We start from the raw sequence: 17,326 nt of genomic DNA on the forward strand, positions 1-17,326 counted from the left end.
TGACTCTACCATCTAGCCCACATCCTCTACATCATTTTTGATGCTGTTCTTCATAGGATTCTGTGTGCCAATCATGCTGAATTTCTCTCAGCTTTTATTTATTTATTTATTAAAAAAAATTTTTTTTTCAACGTTTTTATTTATTTTTTGGGACAGAGAGAGACAGAGCATGAACGGGGGAGGGGCAGAGAGAGAGGGAGACACAGAATCGGAAACAGGCTCCAGGCTCTGAGCCATCAGCCCAGAGCCTGACGCGGGTCTCGAACTCATGGACCGTGAGATCGTGACCTGGCTGAAGTCAGACGCTTAACCGACTGCGCCATCCAGGCGCCCCTCTCTCAGCTTTTAAATGTACATTGCTATCTGTCTCCTCTGTGCCTTTGCCTATTAGGTATCTTCTTCCTGCCTCCACCCTCCTCTCCCCAGCCATACTGGGCAGCTCCTACTCATACTTAAGTTTCTCCTTCTTTAAAAGGGACGTTTTACCTGATCCCTGGACTGAGAACTCTCTGCTTTGTTTCCATCGCACCCTCTAATTTTTGTGTCATTCATCACAATTATTAGATACCTGTCTTCCCTGCTTGAAGGTGAAGGTAAGTTTCATAGCTGTGTTCCTCACCTTTTATGTTTACAGTATCTAGCAGTTTCTGACACTTAGTAGATCTCTAATAAATATTTATTGAATGAATGAATCTGTCCCTCATGGCCTGGCTCTTTTCCCCTGCCTTCCTCTATCTTGAACAGTCCTACCGCTGCTTCCACTACCACACTAAACTGGGTAAAGTATCCCTACTCAGTCTACTTTTTGACTCTTAGCTCTCTCCTTATGTCTGCAGTTTGCTTCTGCTCTTAGCATTCTACTCATTTCTGTGGTCACCAAGGGCAAAACTAGTAACCTTTCTTTTTTCCCTTGGTTCCCAATATTTAAGTGTTATCTTTCTTTTGTTTTCAAACTCTTCACTTGGGTTCCATGACAGTGAATTTCCTTTGTTATCATGGCTTCAATTGTCATGTATGTATAATAACCAAATAATATTTCAGCCTTAACTTTTTCTACCACTGTTTAATTCTGCATTTCTAGCTGCCTGCTGTAACATTTCTTTTAAAATATTGTACTGCCACTGAAATTCAGAATGGCTAAAACCAAATACCTTTTCCATTTATATCTTTAGGACATAAATAGAAAATACTCTGGATGTTTTTGTCATTGTTAATTGAAGTTAATTTACATGTAATGAAATGCTTAGATCCTAAGGGTATCATTCCATCAATTTTGACAAATGCATAATAACCCATATCCGTCAGGAAACAACATTTCCATTATCTAGAAAGTTTGCTTATTCTCCTTGCCAGTAAGTACTTCATAGTATAGGAATCCTAGAGTATTCCTTTTTCCCCCACCTGGTTCCTTTGACTCAGCATCATATTTTTGACATTCATCCATGTAGTTGCATGTGCCTGTAGCTTGTTCTTTAATTGCTGAGTAGTAGTTCATCCACAGTCTCTCCATTTTCTTGTTCACAGATAGCTAAGTTGTTTATAAAATGCCAAATGATGTTCTAAAGTGTTTTTGCCACTTTACATTCTCACCAGCAGTATATGAGAATTCTGCTTGCTCCATGTCTTGCCCCATATCTTCTTTAACTTTTGGTGTTGTCACACTTTTTAATTTTAGTCACCCTAGTGGGTAGAGTTTATCTGCCTCATTTTCGTGTTTTTTGTTGTTTGTTGTTGTCCATTTTCTCTGATAGAGTGTAAACTTCTCTAGGATAGGATCTGTCTGTGCATCTGTGTATCCTGTACTGCATTCATCCTATGATCTTGCCCAGAGTAACTGCTCAGGAATATTTGTTGATTAGATGTTTTGTAAGTGTGCTTCAGGATGAACCCATGACTAAGGAAAAGATTAATTTTATTGAATGGAAATGTACACCTTCTAATATATCTGAATAATTTATATTTCAGGTCAGTTTACGTTGCGAGACATGTATGAACAATTTCAAAATATCATGAAAATGGGCCCCTTCAGTCAGATCTTGGTTAGTTATCCTAAAAAATTTGTTTATGTTCATCTTCTTTTGTTTTTCATTAAAATTTTAAAGAGTAGATGCATTTACTTTCATTATTTTTTGCTATTTGCGTAAAAATGCTTTAAAAACTTAGTGTCAAAATTAAAGCTGAGTACTTAAATGTGAACATTGTGAACAGTTTAATTTCAAGCTGTTGTTGATTTTATGTTTAAATACATCTGTTTTAGGGGATGATCCCTGGTTTTGGAACAGATTTTATGAGCAAAGGAAATGAACAGGAGTCAATGGCAAGGCTAAAGAAATTAATGACGATAATGGATAGTATGAATGATCAAGGTAAGATGGCAGATTACTTGATTTAGAGGATAATGTTCTGAATATTTACAAGTGGATTCACTGTGTTCTTGTGGATAAGATGGGGAAAAATTTAGATTGAAAGATTGTTAGGTAGATTTGTAGCCCTTTGAAAGCTCTTACTCAAAGCGTTGTAATTACTGGATTGACTTTATCAGAGAGAGAAATGTCTAATACAGTTCTCCAAATGAGTTTCATGAAAAGAACACTAGCTCTTCATGATGATGATGGAAATAACTTGAAAGGAGAGTTCTGTAATCAAATAAATTGGGGGGAATTATGGGTTAAAAAAACTATTATTTATTATAAGTCTCCTTAGTGCTCTCATATACTAACATGAATTGGGAATCTGTCAGAAAGATAGTTTAAGCAATGTTTACAAACTTATTTTATACTGAAACTCTCGGGCTTCAGTCTTATTAGAGATACACTGCTCTCCGGGTGCCTGAGTGGCTCAGTTGGTTGAGCATCCGAGTCTCCATTTTGGCTCAGGTCATGATCCCAGGGTCATGGGATTAAGCCCCACCTTGGGCTCTGTGCTGAGCATGGAGCTTGCTTGGGATTCTCTCTCTCTCTCTCTCTCTCTCTCTCTTTCTCCCTCTCTGTCTCCCATGCGTGTGGGTACTCTCTCTCTAAAATAAAAAATTTTTTTTAAAAAAAGGAAGGAAGAAAGACATACACTGTTCTCTGTAATCCTGCATTATACTTCCAGGTCTTTTTTGTAATCCTTAGCTCGTTAACATTTATAGTACTATGACCCCTTTATCTTTTTTCCAGTTTTTTAGCACCCTTTCTGATGCAGCCCAGAAGATGTGCCGAACAGTTTTTAGGTCTAACTCTACCACTTGACCTCTGACTTCATTTACAAAGAAATACAGGCTTTTGGCCTTGAACTTCCTCAACCATTGGCTACCTTACCAATACGATTGTGGCAGCCACAAACCACTCTTCAAGCTTTTTCAAGGACCTTAGGTCTCCTTCAGTACAGTTCTTTCCTGGATCTCTAGTCTCTTCTCATCTTTTGACTTTTCTTTCCCATCAGCATATAAACATGAAGTTTTTTGAGCTATACTTCTCTCTCATGCTTTTTTATTCTTTTTCTCTTTCCAGTCAAACTTCTTCAAAGAACGGTTTGTATTTTTCTCAAACTAGTGAAATCTGACTTCTGTCCCTACCACTGCTTGGAAATAGATACTAAGATTTCCAATAACCTGCTGGGCTGCTCCATTGGATCCTTTTCAGTCTTTTTCTTGACCTTTACAACATTGACTGTTGTTAATCACCTTTTTTTCTTGGCTTCTGTTATATCGTCTCCCCACTTTTACCCTACTTTTCTTGTTAACTCAGTTACTTTCCCAGCCTGTCCCTTAAATGAATACATACTACAAGTTTTGTCCTCTGCCAGTGCTTCTTCTCATTCTGCTCATTTTCTTTGAATAATTCATCCACATCTGTGCTTCCTCTACTGCTTCACTGATTTTTTGTATTCTCTACCTCTTTCCTGGGCTCTAGGCTTTCATAGTAACCCAGATAAGACTGTATCTTTCTCATCTCTGAATCTTTAACACCGTGAAAAGTTTTGTATGTAGAATTAACAATTGCAGCCATAATTGGCGTATTTACTCTGTCCTGCTACTGTCCTGAGCACTTTACATAGATTAACCCATCTAATTATCACAGTCACTCTCAAGAGACAGTTCTGGGGTTAAAATCCATTATTATGTAACTTTTGTAGATTAGGAAACTGAGATATAGGAAAGTTGAGTAATTTGTTCAAGGATACTAGCTACAGAGTAGAGAGACTGGGCTTCAAACTCAGGCATTTTGGCTCAAGAGTCTACACTCTGGACCACTTCCTTTCTAGATGCTCACTAAAATGGTGGATAGACATCTTTATTTACATAATTGAAAGTTTTCTGAGGCACAGATCCAAAATGTAGTTTTTCTCCCTTGGTGAGTGACGCTTCATCTATCTAATAGATACCTATTTACTCAGTCACCTAAGCTAGAAACTGGGGTCAACCTAGATTTGTGTCCTTGCTGATTTTCTATCTAGTGGTTCAACTGATGACAGAGGTAAACGTATTGAAGTGCCTAACTTTTTCCTTTTAGTTGTGTCAGTTTTCTGTCAGGTAAGCTCTTTTGTTGGGTACAATACATATTTAGGATTGTTGGGTCTTCTTGGTGAATTGACCTTTTTATCATAATGTCTATAATGTCCTCCTTTGTCCCTTGTCTATTTTGTCTGATTTTTAAAAATTTTTTTCACGTTTATTTATTTATTTTGAGAGAGGGAGAGACAGAGTACCAGCAGGGGAGGGGCAGAGAGAATCCCACGCAGGCTCTGTGCTGTCAGCACAGAGCCCAATGAGGGGCACAATGTCAGGAACCATGAGATAATGACCTGAGCTGAAGTCAACAGTTGAATGCTTAACTGACTGAGCCACCCAGGCGCCCCTGAATAGTTTTCTTAATGGTTGCTTTAGGTATTATAGTATGCATACATATTTAACTTAAAACAGTCTACTTCTATCAGTATTTTACCACTTTTAGGGGAATAGATAGGAACCTTAACATTATCTTAGATTTAGTGAGTTCCATTTCCTTAATATTTCTCATATCTTCCCTCTTCTCTTTGTCTCAAAATCCCCTGTATTAGTTCATACACTCATCATTTCTCTCTCTCTTTTTTTTACACCCATCATTTCTTACCTAGATTGCTATCATAGGTTCCTAACATTTCCCTTTCCCTTTTTCATCCCTCTTTTCAGTTTGTATTCTTCATTGCCACAAGAATGGTCTTTCTAAACATAGAAAGTTCTGGGGTCAAACTCCTTCAGTGGCTCTTTAATGTTGTTATAATGAATTTGAAACTCTTAAACCTGGTTTACAAGTTCTTTATAATCTTGTCCTTATCTACTTTTGGAACTTTTTAAATCTCAGCTCTTACCCAAGCTTGGTTTCTTCTACAAAAAACTATTTTTATTCTAGAAATCCATGTTCTGCTTCCTAGAATGTCCCTTGCTTTCTCTTCTTTACTTAACCTCATACTTGTCCTTTAGGACAAGAGTTACCTTGTTACTCAGTTAAAGAGAAACCATCAGCATGGAGCCTTTCCTGACTTTCTTCTTTAAATTATGTCCCCTTTTGCTATTTGCTTAAATCTATCATGTTGCTTACCATGATATGCTGTTATTAGCGTGTCTTTTTCTTCACTACACTTGAGGTCTTAGAATGCATATTTCCTAAATATTTTATAGTGAAGATGGGGCTTAAAAGCTGCATTTATGAAATGGATTTAGGTTTTAATGACTGTAAGTTTATTATGAGACAATTTGCTCTTTATTTATATCTCATTGGTAATCAAATTTCACCTGGATTTCAGTTCACTTCTGGGTGATATGCTTAGAGGGCATAGACAAATTAGAAGATATATTTAGGAAATGTTATTTGTAACCTAGAGGAAATTCACAAGAATTTGAAATAGTCTCTCAAATTCTCAAATATTTGAGAATATTTGAAAGCCTTATTCTTTGTGCCTGGCAAGGAGACATGTATGCAAATAGGAAGAAGTGCTATAGAAACATACTTCATTTTAATATGTGAAAAGATTTTCCATAATTATAGGTATAATAGGATGGTATAGATTACTATATTTTATTATGTATTTATTTTTAAAGTTTATTCATTTATTTTGAGAGAGTGCTCACGTGTGCACGCACGTGTGCATGAGTGTGGAAGGGGCAGAGACAGAAGGAGAGAGAGAATCTGAAGCAGGCTCCATGCTGACGTGGGGTTTGATCTCACAAACTATGAGATCGTGACCCGAGCCAAAATCAAGAGTCGGACACTTAACCAACTGAGCCACCCAGGTGCCCTGGAAATATTTTCCATAATTATAGGTACATTAGAATGGCATAGATTACTGTATTTCAGATACTGGGTCACCTCTCCTGGGGATATTAAGATGGAGGCTAGGTGACCATTTATTGGGGAATGTTGTAGAGAGAATGAAGACATAATAGAAATATTGACTACAGTCCATCCTGTTCCTGAGATTGTATGCAGCTAAAGCCAGAAGAAATACACATCATACTCATAGAGTTATAAAAATGCTGAAGGGGTGGGGCGCCTGGTTGGCTCAGTCAGTTAAACGTCTGACTTCAGCTCAGGTCATGATCTCACAGTTCGTGAGTTTGAGCCCAGCATCAGCCTCTCCACTGACAGTGCAGAGCCTGCTTGGGATTCTCTCTCTCCCCCTCTCTTTCTGCCCCTCTCCCACATGTGTTTTCTGTCTCTCTAAAATAAATAAACTTAAAAATTAAAAAAAAAATGGGGCCCCTGGGTGGCTCAGTCGTTTAAGTGTCCGACTTCGGCTCAGGTAGTGATTTCACAGCTTGTGAGTTTGAGCCCCATGTAAGGCTCTGTGCTGACAGCTCAGAGCTTAAAGCCCGCTTCAGATTCTGTCTCCCTCTCTCTCTGCCCCTTACCCGTTTGCACTCTGTCTCTCTCTCTCTCTCTTTCTCTCAAAAATAAACATTAAAAATTTTTTTAATTAAAAAAATTATTCTTAAAAAAATAAAAATAAATTAAAAACTAAAAATGCTGGAGGGAATTAACTCATTATGTTATAGAAAGGATTAAAATACTAATAATAATTACTTGATTATAAAAAATATAACCATTATTTTGTTGATGATAGGTAGAGCCTACCTACTTCCACTTGCTTAAGTGCCTAAATTTGTGATTTAAGTGTTACTAGTTATTTAGAAATGAGCAGTTTTCTTTTTTGAAAGACACCTTATGCTTCTAATATATGCTCTGAGGAGCAGGTGGATATGAGATATGGAAAAAGTGGACATGGGTTTCAAAGGTTTTCAGAATGTTCTGTTTTACTTAAACTGTGGGGTGAGTACATGTTTATTTGTTTTAAAGTTTATTTATTTATTTTGGGAGAGAGCACATGTGAGCAGGTGGACGGGCAAAGAGAGAGAAGAGAGAAAATCCCAAGCAAGCACCTCCTGTGGGTTCAGAGCCTGATGCGGGGCTCCATCCCGTGAAGGAACCATGGGATCATGACCTGAGCCAAAATCAAGTCAGATGCTTAACCGACTAAGCTAGGAGCCCCTGTTTTATTGTTTTCATAGCTTATGAATATTATAAATGTTCTTTTGAATATATTCCATGTTTAATTTTTAAAAATCAGATGCAAACATGGCAGATGATAATAACATTTGTTAAATTTGGTGGTGACTTCATCATTTTGTTTTCGTGTGTGTGAGGTATTTGTACATAACTGTTTTGATAATGTTAATTGTATGTAAGTGATAGTAATTAATCCTCGTCTACAGAACTTGACAGTACTGATGGTGCCAAGGTTTTTAGTAAACAACCAGGAAGAATCCAAAGAGTGGCAAGAGGATCAGGTGTGTCGACTAGAGATGTTCAAGAACTTTTGACACAATATACCAAATTTGCACAGATGGTAAAAAAGATGGGAGGTATCAAAGGACTTTTCAAAGGTAAGAAAAGTAACAAACTCCTCTTTTGTTAGTATTGAAAGTAAAGAAAGAAGGTGAGAAATTAAAAGCCAGGAGTGCTACCAGGATTGGCAAACACTGCTGAATTTCATGTTATATTCAAGTACTACTTGAATGTGATCTGTGATTTATCTGTTTGCACATTCAAAGTAATAAATACTAATGTTTAAAAAAAACCCAAATTTAATGACTTTATTTTTATGATGTAATATATATTAAAGACAATTTAGAGCATATAAGAAAGAATAAGAAAAAAATCTTAAAGCACCCATTACCTTTTCTCTCCAGAGAATCCTATGGGTTTTATTTTAAATAACATTTGGTAAATGAGTGCTTTCTTCTGATACGTCATGACTATTTTTCTGTATTGTCAAATATTCTTCAAAATATAACTTTGAAGCACTGAATACTCTCCCAGGTATGCTTGTATCTTCGTTTAGTGCAATGGTTATTTATGTTGATCCATTTGCTCCTATATCAGTATCAGTTCCTGCATCAGTTCCTGTGCAGTCTTCCATGGCCAGGGATTTTGTCTATTTTAATCAGATACATAGTAGATGCTGAACGAATTTTGTAATTATTATTTCCAACTGGTGGTTAAATGTTTTCTCAGTATGTGTTTTTTAAATTACCACTCAAGTTTAACATCTCTTCATATATTTTTTGGTTTGAATTTCTTTTGTGAATCACCTCTTAGGTTCCTTGTTTATTTGTCTCATTTTCCCCCCTATTGCTTTGTAGTAACTCTTTAAAATGCTTCGTTTGTGTCTGCAAATATTTTACCCAGTTTTCATTTGCCTTTTACTTTTATTTTTTTTAGTGAAAGGAAGCTTTCATTTTTAATGTAGCCAAGCCTATTTATCATTTTCTTTGATTTCCTTTATACTCATAAAAGCCTTTTCCATGTTGGTACCACAATAGCCACCTATACTTTCTATTTTCGTTTTAGTTTTTAACTCTTTATCCCATCTGAAATTTATTTTGCTGTGTACTGTATAAAGCAAAAAGGTGTTTACTTTTCCAAAGAGTTAATCAACTGTCCTAATCCTCTCTTAAAATTTATTCTAATTTTTTTTCTATATTTTCTATATTAAAATTTTTTTCTATGTTTCTATATTGTTCTATATTATGTATAGAAGTTTTTACTGCCTTTTGTCCTAGACACTTATTTTCCATGCTTGTTATATTCTATTTTGTTTTTTGTGGCAGGGAGAAAAGTTAGACTAACATGTTTAAAATTGTAATTCCTAACATCACATGCTGTTTCAGATAGTGATTATTAAACACATTATGTCAGTTTAACATCTTTCCCAAATAACGCTGACTATTCTTGATAGAACTGCAGATCTAAGCACTGTTTACTCAGTAAAGGCACAATCAAGATGAAATGAGCAGTGGATGTGGCACACATTCTTGTCATACCAAGCTCTTGATATTCTTTTAGAAGTTTTAAGTCCTCGGAAACAAATACATATGACAGTTTACCAATAGACACAGAATTCATGTTTTACACAGATTGATTAATCATGAAAATTTTTTCACGGATTTTACCATGTTTTATAAAAACATATTTTTCATTCATATATCTTAATTCATATAACTTATTCAGATTAGTCAGCTTTGATGCTCATTTTCATAAATACTTTTGAGAAGCACCAGAGTTATGTTCCTTTGAAGTAATTTTGCTTGAAGCAGCTCTACTTACTCATTATTGTTACATCGATGATCTCTTTTGCTTCCTGTCTCTTAAGACCACAGCAGCTATTCTCTTAAAGGAGCTCTTTCCTGTTTTGCCTCAGAGTGCATCTCTTTTATTGGCTTCCTTTTTTCCTGTGGAGTTTCAACCAAGTGTGTGGAAATTCATTGGTAAATGGAGTTGCATTATTTGTCTTTCTCTTGTCTGAAGCTTTTCATTATTTTTAATAGCTTCTTAGATATATGCAAATCTTCATGCTTTCTCAGAGTCATTATTTCATATTCATTTACCAGCAATCCAGGCTCATTCCTGATTAACTCTTATCTATAAAGTCAGTTTTTTGTTTAGCATTCTCCCGTATGACTATTAAACAATTGTTGTTATAGCTTACTGTTAATAACCACTGGATACAGTTTTAACAAAAATAGCCCTTAAAAAGTCCCTTGAATGTCCCTTAATATAGAATTTTAATATAGAATTTTGTTCTTTCTCAAAAATATGTATGTAATTGAGATAAAGATTAGAAGGGAATATGTATAAATAGAAATAATGTGTTCAGGGTAATAACCTAATACCTAAAGTTATGGGTGATTGTTTAAAAATTTTACTCAATTCATAAAATTTTCTTTGATACCCTGATTATATTACATTCTTACATTCTACATTGACTCAAAACCTTTTTATTTTTTTTCAGGTGGTGATATGTCTAAGAATGTGAGTCAGTCACAGATGGCAAAATTGAATCAACAAATGGCCAAAATGATGGATCCAAGAGTTCTGCATCACATGGGTAAATATAAAATTGTTGCCAGTTTATAACATACAGTTTTAATTTATAAAGGTTGAGTTTTAATAAGCCTTCTGTTGTGATACTATGAAAATCTGTTCAAAGATGTATGGTTTAGGGAAATGGCCATCTGAATTCTAAGTTGAATGGTTGTAATAGTGCTATATAACAGAGGTTTTATTTACTCTTCTGCCATCGGTGTGATTTTTTTTTTTTTAATCTTTATTTATTTTTGAGAGAGGGACGGAGTGTGAGCAGGGGAGGAGCTGAGGGGAGGGAGACACAGAATCAGAAGCAGGCTCCAGGCCCTGAGCTGTTAGCACAGAGCCCGACGCGGGGCTCAAACTCACAAACCGTGAGATCATGACCTGAGCCGAAGTCGGATGCTTAACTGACTGAGCCACCCAGGCGCCCCATTGGTGTGATTTTTGAGCAAGATACTTAATCATCTTCTGTTAATGTTTGAAGACCTTTTGTCCTAGTTTGGAATCTGGGTATTTTCAATGAGGAGACTTTGAAATTATATAAGGATTCTGAAACCCAGTTATACTTTTGCCATGTGACCTATGAAAAGTTCCTTAAACTTTCTGAAACTCACTTTCCTCTTTTGTAAAATCACAGATAATAGCTCATCAGGACATTGTGAGCTAATATATATGAAAGCATTTAGTACAGTTCTGGGCATACAGATGTTCAATAAATGGTAAATTCTTTTCTTCCTGTAAGTCCTATGAAACAACTCCTCTGCTCCCCTGAATTGGTCATGATTTACAACGAGTCTTTTGGACTTCCCAGAAAAAATTTTTTTGTTTAGTTTTATTGACTTCCTATTGTGTACCAGGTATTGTTCTAAGATCCTTTCATATATTATCTCATTTATTCCTTATAACTTGATGAGATATGTTATTCATTCTGTTTTACAGATAAGGATATTGGTGATAATACACAATTTTAATTGGTTTGTTCTTTAAGGCTAATGACCAAATTGCAGTCAGATCCCAGTAAATTTTTAGAAGTTAAAGTACTTCTTAGGCAAAAATAATGTTTCAAGTTCTGCATAATAATTATCTGAATTTACTCTACTTTCACTCTAGGTGGTATGGCAGGACTTCAGTCAATGATGAGGCAGTTTCAACAGGGTGCTGCTGGCAATATGAAAGGCATGATGGGATTCAATAATATGTAAAGAAGATGCCTTAATATAAACTCAGTTGATTACATTATTTGCTGAGACCTCAGAGTTTCCCTCCTTTTTGCAAACAGGAAAAAAAAAAGTATTTTTCTTGCCTGTCTTGCTCTTTTTCTTCTTCTCATCTTTTTTCCCCCTCCTTTTCTTCTTCCTTCCTTCTTTTCTCCTTCCCTTTGATATAAGGGAGGAATATATAGTTTTTGTGGAAATCATTCTATTTTTGCTTTAGATTTTCTTCTGTTAGTGTTCACCACCATAATACTTCTTAAGTTAAACAAATCATGATGTAAAATTTAGTACTTAAAAGTTTTTAATTGTCTCAAAGACCAAGCATTACATTTGTAAACAGTCCTGGTCAGTAGTTACATGATGTCTCAATAAAAGTGCTGTAAAATAAACTTCAAACTCGTTATAAATTAAGGGGTTGTTAACTTTCTTATGATTTAAATTTATCAATGTATCACATTAAAAGGCAGACAGAAAAACCAATTGCTATGTCACTTAAAACTAGTCCTACATGTATACCTTTAATTGGAGATATCATAGAATAATTTAACCATAGTATTAGGGATTTTTGTTTAACTTAGAATAATTACGGTAATTTTGCCATACAAATCTTAGGCCTGCCATTTAAATTCAAATTGTGAATTTGGTTAGTTTACAATATAATGTTTTGTATATAGCTTCCATTTTCTTATCTCATATTTTTGAAGACTTAATGACAATATTTGGTTTTTTTTGAAAAGCCAATTTTGTTTCTTACACACCAAAAAAATCTGTTTGATGAAACTGATGTACTTTGTTAATAGTTAATGTATAGACCTCCTAATGGGAAAATAATTGCATATATTAGGCTGTTAATACATATTAAAAATAATGAGACCATGACAAGGTTGATCTGGTTGTTGGTTACTTTGGATTGCTGCATAGTACATTTAGAAAAGTGGCTTTTAAGTAAGTTATGAAATTAAAAATACTAGAATAATTATTATACTTATTCATTGTTGATCATGAAGACTAGATATGGTATAGTTGTGTATTTTGAGCTATAGTGAATTGATCTTCAGCACAGGATTGATTTGTAGTAGTAGGAGAGGATATTTTTATAGTATTAATTTTTTATGACTCAAGCATTTCAAAAAGGTCTTATAAGCCAAAGTATCTTTTAAAAATAATTACAAAAAGAGTGCAACAGATTTTCTTGTTTACTTGGGCACAGATTTTTATATACCACTAAATTATTTTTACCAGCTAAAAATTAGCATACTCCTATAAAACACTGTATACCCTATATAAATGATGTATCTTGTACTCTGCAGAAATGTCATAAGGTCCAGCTATAGAAATTTGACAATGAGAAAATGCTGTTTTCCAAATTAGTTTCTAATTAAACTGATGCATACCACCTTTTCTGGGCAAGCATTTTTGTGATTTCTGTCCTCGGGGTACCACTTTTCACTTTGACCAAAAAAGGAAATGAAACACTTGGCCAAACTTTATGACTAAGGTATTGCTTTTAAGTTTTTTTTTGTGTCTGGTGCAAATTATATTTTTCAGAAGCAAAAATAACAGTGGCAAAGGACAGCTGAACACATGTTCAGCTTCCATTTCCTCTTTGGTAAGACGAGGGAACTGGAGATGCTCTCTAAACTTCTGATTTCATTAATTCCTCAATCTGACATCTTTAGTTGCAAAAGCTAGCCTTCCATTCTCACGGTTTTTGTCCAAGTGCAAACAACGTAAGTTTGACAGCATAAATAATTTGACCAAATTTCCTTTTATTTTTCACTATTGTTAAAATTGGTTCCTAAGCTTTTTGGTACCTGTTATATTCCCAACTTAGACCCCTACATAGATCTACTATTGTATAACATTGGATTCTTCCTGAAGTTTATTATAATATGTACAAAAATAAAACTAGGTGTAGTTCCTAAGCTTACAATGCTTATGTAATTATAAAACAAAAACTTGGAAATTAATTTCAACAAACTATAATACCAACAAAGGGCAAATTAGTGGGCAATTTCATGTGATGGATGTCAGTATTTTTCTGGAAGTATCGTATTTGCTGGCATATAAGATACAAGGTAAGTATATACAATGCATTGCAATTTTATGGAGTAATTTATTGGAAAAAATTTAAGTACCTTTCATATGTCATAAAAATGATTTCAAAGTGTCTTATATAAATCATTATTTTGTTCAGATAAATACAGTACATTATAATGAGAAGAGTTCCTAGGTCTGACATGCAGTAATATACTATCTTGAGTATAGTGTCACGTAGCTAAAAAGAAATGTAATATTGTCAATAAATACTGATCTACAGAGGTAACAAAAGCAGGAAATTTACTAGAACTAAAGTCTCATTATGCATATTCATATAGGTAGAACATATAATATTAATACCTTATTTCTGTGAATGTAGAGGGTTTAAAAAGCCACAATATAAAAATAAAATTGAATTTCTTTTATATATAGCTTTAGTACATACAAATATTTCAGTAAAAAATGGAAAAAGCATTTAAATGCAAAGGAATTTTAGCTTGATGCTTGTGTATGTGGTAAAAGCAAGTATTTTATAGTTTGTATGAGAGAGTAACCAAGGAATTTGAAGAAGTTCTAATAAAGACTAGATCTGTGAGAACCATGGCTAAATAATAACAAAATGTATGTAACTTTTGATCTTCCTTAAAACCCAGAAATAATTTTAATAAAGCCAAATAAGTTATATCCAAAACTAGAAATCCATCATCACACCTCATATTTAGATAATTTTGTTCATTGCTTGTATTTACCAGATTCGAAACGGAGTGGTCATCTTCAAAATTTTGCTCTAAAATCCAATTACCATACTCTCGATGTTAAGCCATTGCATTAAAGTTGAGCCTAACATCTTCTTTGCTTTTGAGTCATAAGTTACAGGAATGATGAATTTATATCTCCTATGTTGGGGGCTTAATTTAAATTTAACTTCTAGAGAGTTGAGTAGTCTAAGAGTTATCTTTGTTAAACAGTTGTTGATGTGATGTGAAATTTTGCTATGATAGTTTTTTTCCCATACTTTGCAATTAGAGGGGAGTAACTTTGTGTTCAGTGTCAAGTAGTTGCTAACCCAAGAATCTAGGCCCTGTCTCTACTGACCTGGTATCTCTGATATGGGTATACTGAGTACGAGGTAATTTCCAGATACTTTTAAAGTGAAAATATACCTTGTAATCTGGTGATTATGGCGTATTTCCTTTGATAATATGCATGTGGTGCCATTCAAGTTCTTTTGAGTTTGGCATGCCTATGCTACTATCTGCAATTTTCTCATTACTTTTCTTCTCTCCATCTGAAATTATCATTTGAAAAGCATATATCTTTTAGCTTCATTTGGCTTCCAGGGTTCTCTCAGCCTAAAACAATGCGTTTCCTGGTACCAGTTGAATCTAAATGGAAAAACAGTCAAGTAATTACACAGCAGTACCTACCTGTAACAAGGATAATTCAGATGAACCTGATCCTTAGACAATCTCCTACCTCCTCTGACACTGGGGCATAAAGGCTTTACCTTCTCATGGGAAGCAGAAGGGAGTAATACCCCGTGACTATGGTATATTTTTAAGCAACACATGGCTAAAGTTTTGTGAGCTTCTTTACAGAGATAGGTCTCCTGTCTGCATCAGTGAGGACAACATGCAATGTCTGCCTACCTGCATAGTTTATGAACCATGCTTGCTTGCTTTTTATGATTTTATAATTGAATGAGAGAAATTTGTTCCTCAGTGACCCAAAAGAGGTAAGAGTTGTTATTGGATATGTTCACGGGTCCATAATTTCTGACTTTGGGAAATCAATTAAGGGGGTCAGAATTTCATTTCTGGTAGAAGTGGTGCAAGAAATATCTGCTGGTTTCTTCACACTCAAAATATAGGAAGTGTGAAAACCTTCAGTTGATGTGTGTCTCTTGATTTTCTGCAGTTTCCTTCTTACTGTGTTAAGAGAAACAGTGGATAATCTTGCCCTGAGATAAATGGCATCTTTGTTTCCCCAGTTTTCTTGAAAAATAATGGACATAGGTCACTGTATAAGTTTAAGGTTACAGCATGATAGCTTGATTTACACATATTATGAAATGATTACCAAAATAGGTTCAGCTAACATCCATCTTCTCATGTAGGTACAATAAAAAAGAAGGAGAATAAATTTCTCTTTGTGATGAGAATTCAGGATTTATTCTTAAGTTTTCTATATATCGAATCAGTGTTAGCTATAGTCATCATGTACGTTACATGGAAAGATCCTTAATTGTGGCAGTCCCAATTTTTATTATTTATTTATTTATTTATTTATTTATTTATTTATTTTTATATTTATTTTGAAAGAGAGCTGGGAAGGGGAAGGGAGAGGAGAGAGAGAGAGAGAGAGAGAGAGAGAGAGAGAGAGAGAGAGAGAGAGAGAGGAAGAGGGGGAGAGAGAGAGAAAGAATCCTAAGCAGGTTCCACACTGCCAACACGGAGGCTGATGTGGGGCTCCATTTCATCAACTATGATACCATGACCTGAGCCAAAATCTAGAGTCAGACGCTTAAGTGACTGGGCCACCCAGGTGCCCCGTTGCAATCCTTATTACAGCTTTATACTTTTTTGATTATTGCCAGAAGACTCCTAGTGTTCTACGGACTTCAGATTAATATGTACAGTTTTCAACATTGAGATTAGTGTGTTTAGGCAGAGTATACAAAGAACCTAATATTTTATGACTAATGCCATATAAAAGATTCTGCTAGTTGAATATCAGTAGTCTATTCTTGAGACAAAAAAAATCTGACCAAATTGCAATGAGAAGAAATGTGCTCACATGGCATCAGATAAAACCTGCTCACTTGGTATTTTCATTTGTTTCTTAAATATAGGGCTTGCAAATGGCTGTATCTTAGAATAGACTTCAAAAATATACACACTTTGATAATTTGCCTCCACATCTTTTCATCTATCACATTCACCTTTGATGTAGGTATTTTCTGCCCCTAATAGCCCATTTTCTGACATTTTCTTTCCCAGAGGAGCAGAGTAGCTAAGAGTATAGGCTTCAGAAGCAAACTGCCTGACTTTGAATCCTTGCTTGGCTGCTTACCTGCTGTGTCCATGAGCAAGTTTGTTTCTTCCTTCCACCCCCTGCTTTTTTTTTAAAGTAAGAGCATGGGCAAGAGGGTCAGAGAGTGAGAGACAGACAATCTTAAGCAGGCTCCACGTTCAGCACGGAGCCCATCGTGTGGATAGATCCCACATCCCTGGGATCGATGACCTGAGCAAGCCAAGAGTCAGATGCTCAACTGACTGAGCTACCTAGGAGCCCCATGAGTAAGTTTCTTACTCTCTCTAAGCTTTTGTCTCATCGGTAGAATGTTGGTAACTATAGTAGTACCTCACAGCTGTTAGAAGTGAGGAAGAGTTCATACAAGGAAAGTCCTTAGTGCAGTATCTGGGCTCCATAAGTGAAGCCACTACTATGATTTAAAAAATTTTTTTATGCTTAAAATCAACCTAAAGTGCATTTTTCGTTTTACCACCTTATTTTTTCTTATGTGTCATTGATAGTGATCCCTTATTTGAGGGATGGGATAACTTAAAAACATTTTCTATTAAAATATGTATGTAGCTATGATAAAACCATAAGAAAATCTTGTTGTTTTATTTGATGGACATTCCTGGTTATCACGTTTTAGCTTTGTTTTCCTGGCTT

General features: G+C 35.1%; 1 protein-coding gene across 3 annotated transcripts in view; it reads left to right on the forward strand.

Annotated features, from left to right (window-relative positions):
- The window catches only part of SRP54 (signal recognition particle 54), a 39,963-nt gene extending 26,957 nt beyond the window's left edge, over positions 1–13,006 (forward strand). For all 3 annotated transcript variants that reach the window (XM_003987538.6, XM_003987537.6, XM_006932802.5), the window contains 5 exons: positions 1,966–2,039; positions 2,258–2,366; positions 7,736–7,906; positions 10,315–10,410; positions 11,502–13,006. In XM_003987538.6, the coding sequence (XP_003987587.1) occupies positions 1,966–2,039; positions 2,258–2,366; positions 7,736–7,906; positions 10,315–10,410; positions 11,502–11,593 (542 nt within the window). In that variant the 3' untranslated portion in view covers positions 11,594–13,006. The remainder of the gene's footprint in view (positions 1–1,965; positions 2,040–2,257; positions 2,367–7,735; positions 7,907–10,314; positions 10,411–11,501) is intronic.
- Positions 13,007–17,326: the final 4,320 nt, after the last annotated feature.

The sequence above is a fragment of the Felis catus genome, chromosome B3 (genome assembly GCF_018350175.1).
Source record: "Felis catus isolate Fca126 chromosome B3, F.catus_Fca126_mat1.0, whole genome shotgun sequence".
Taxonomy (NCBI): domain Eukaryota; kingdom Metazoa; phylum Chordata; class Mammalia; order Carnivora; family Felidae; genus Felis; species Felis catus.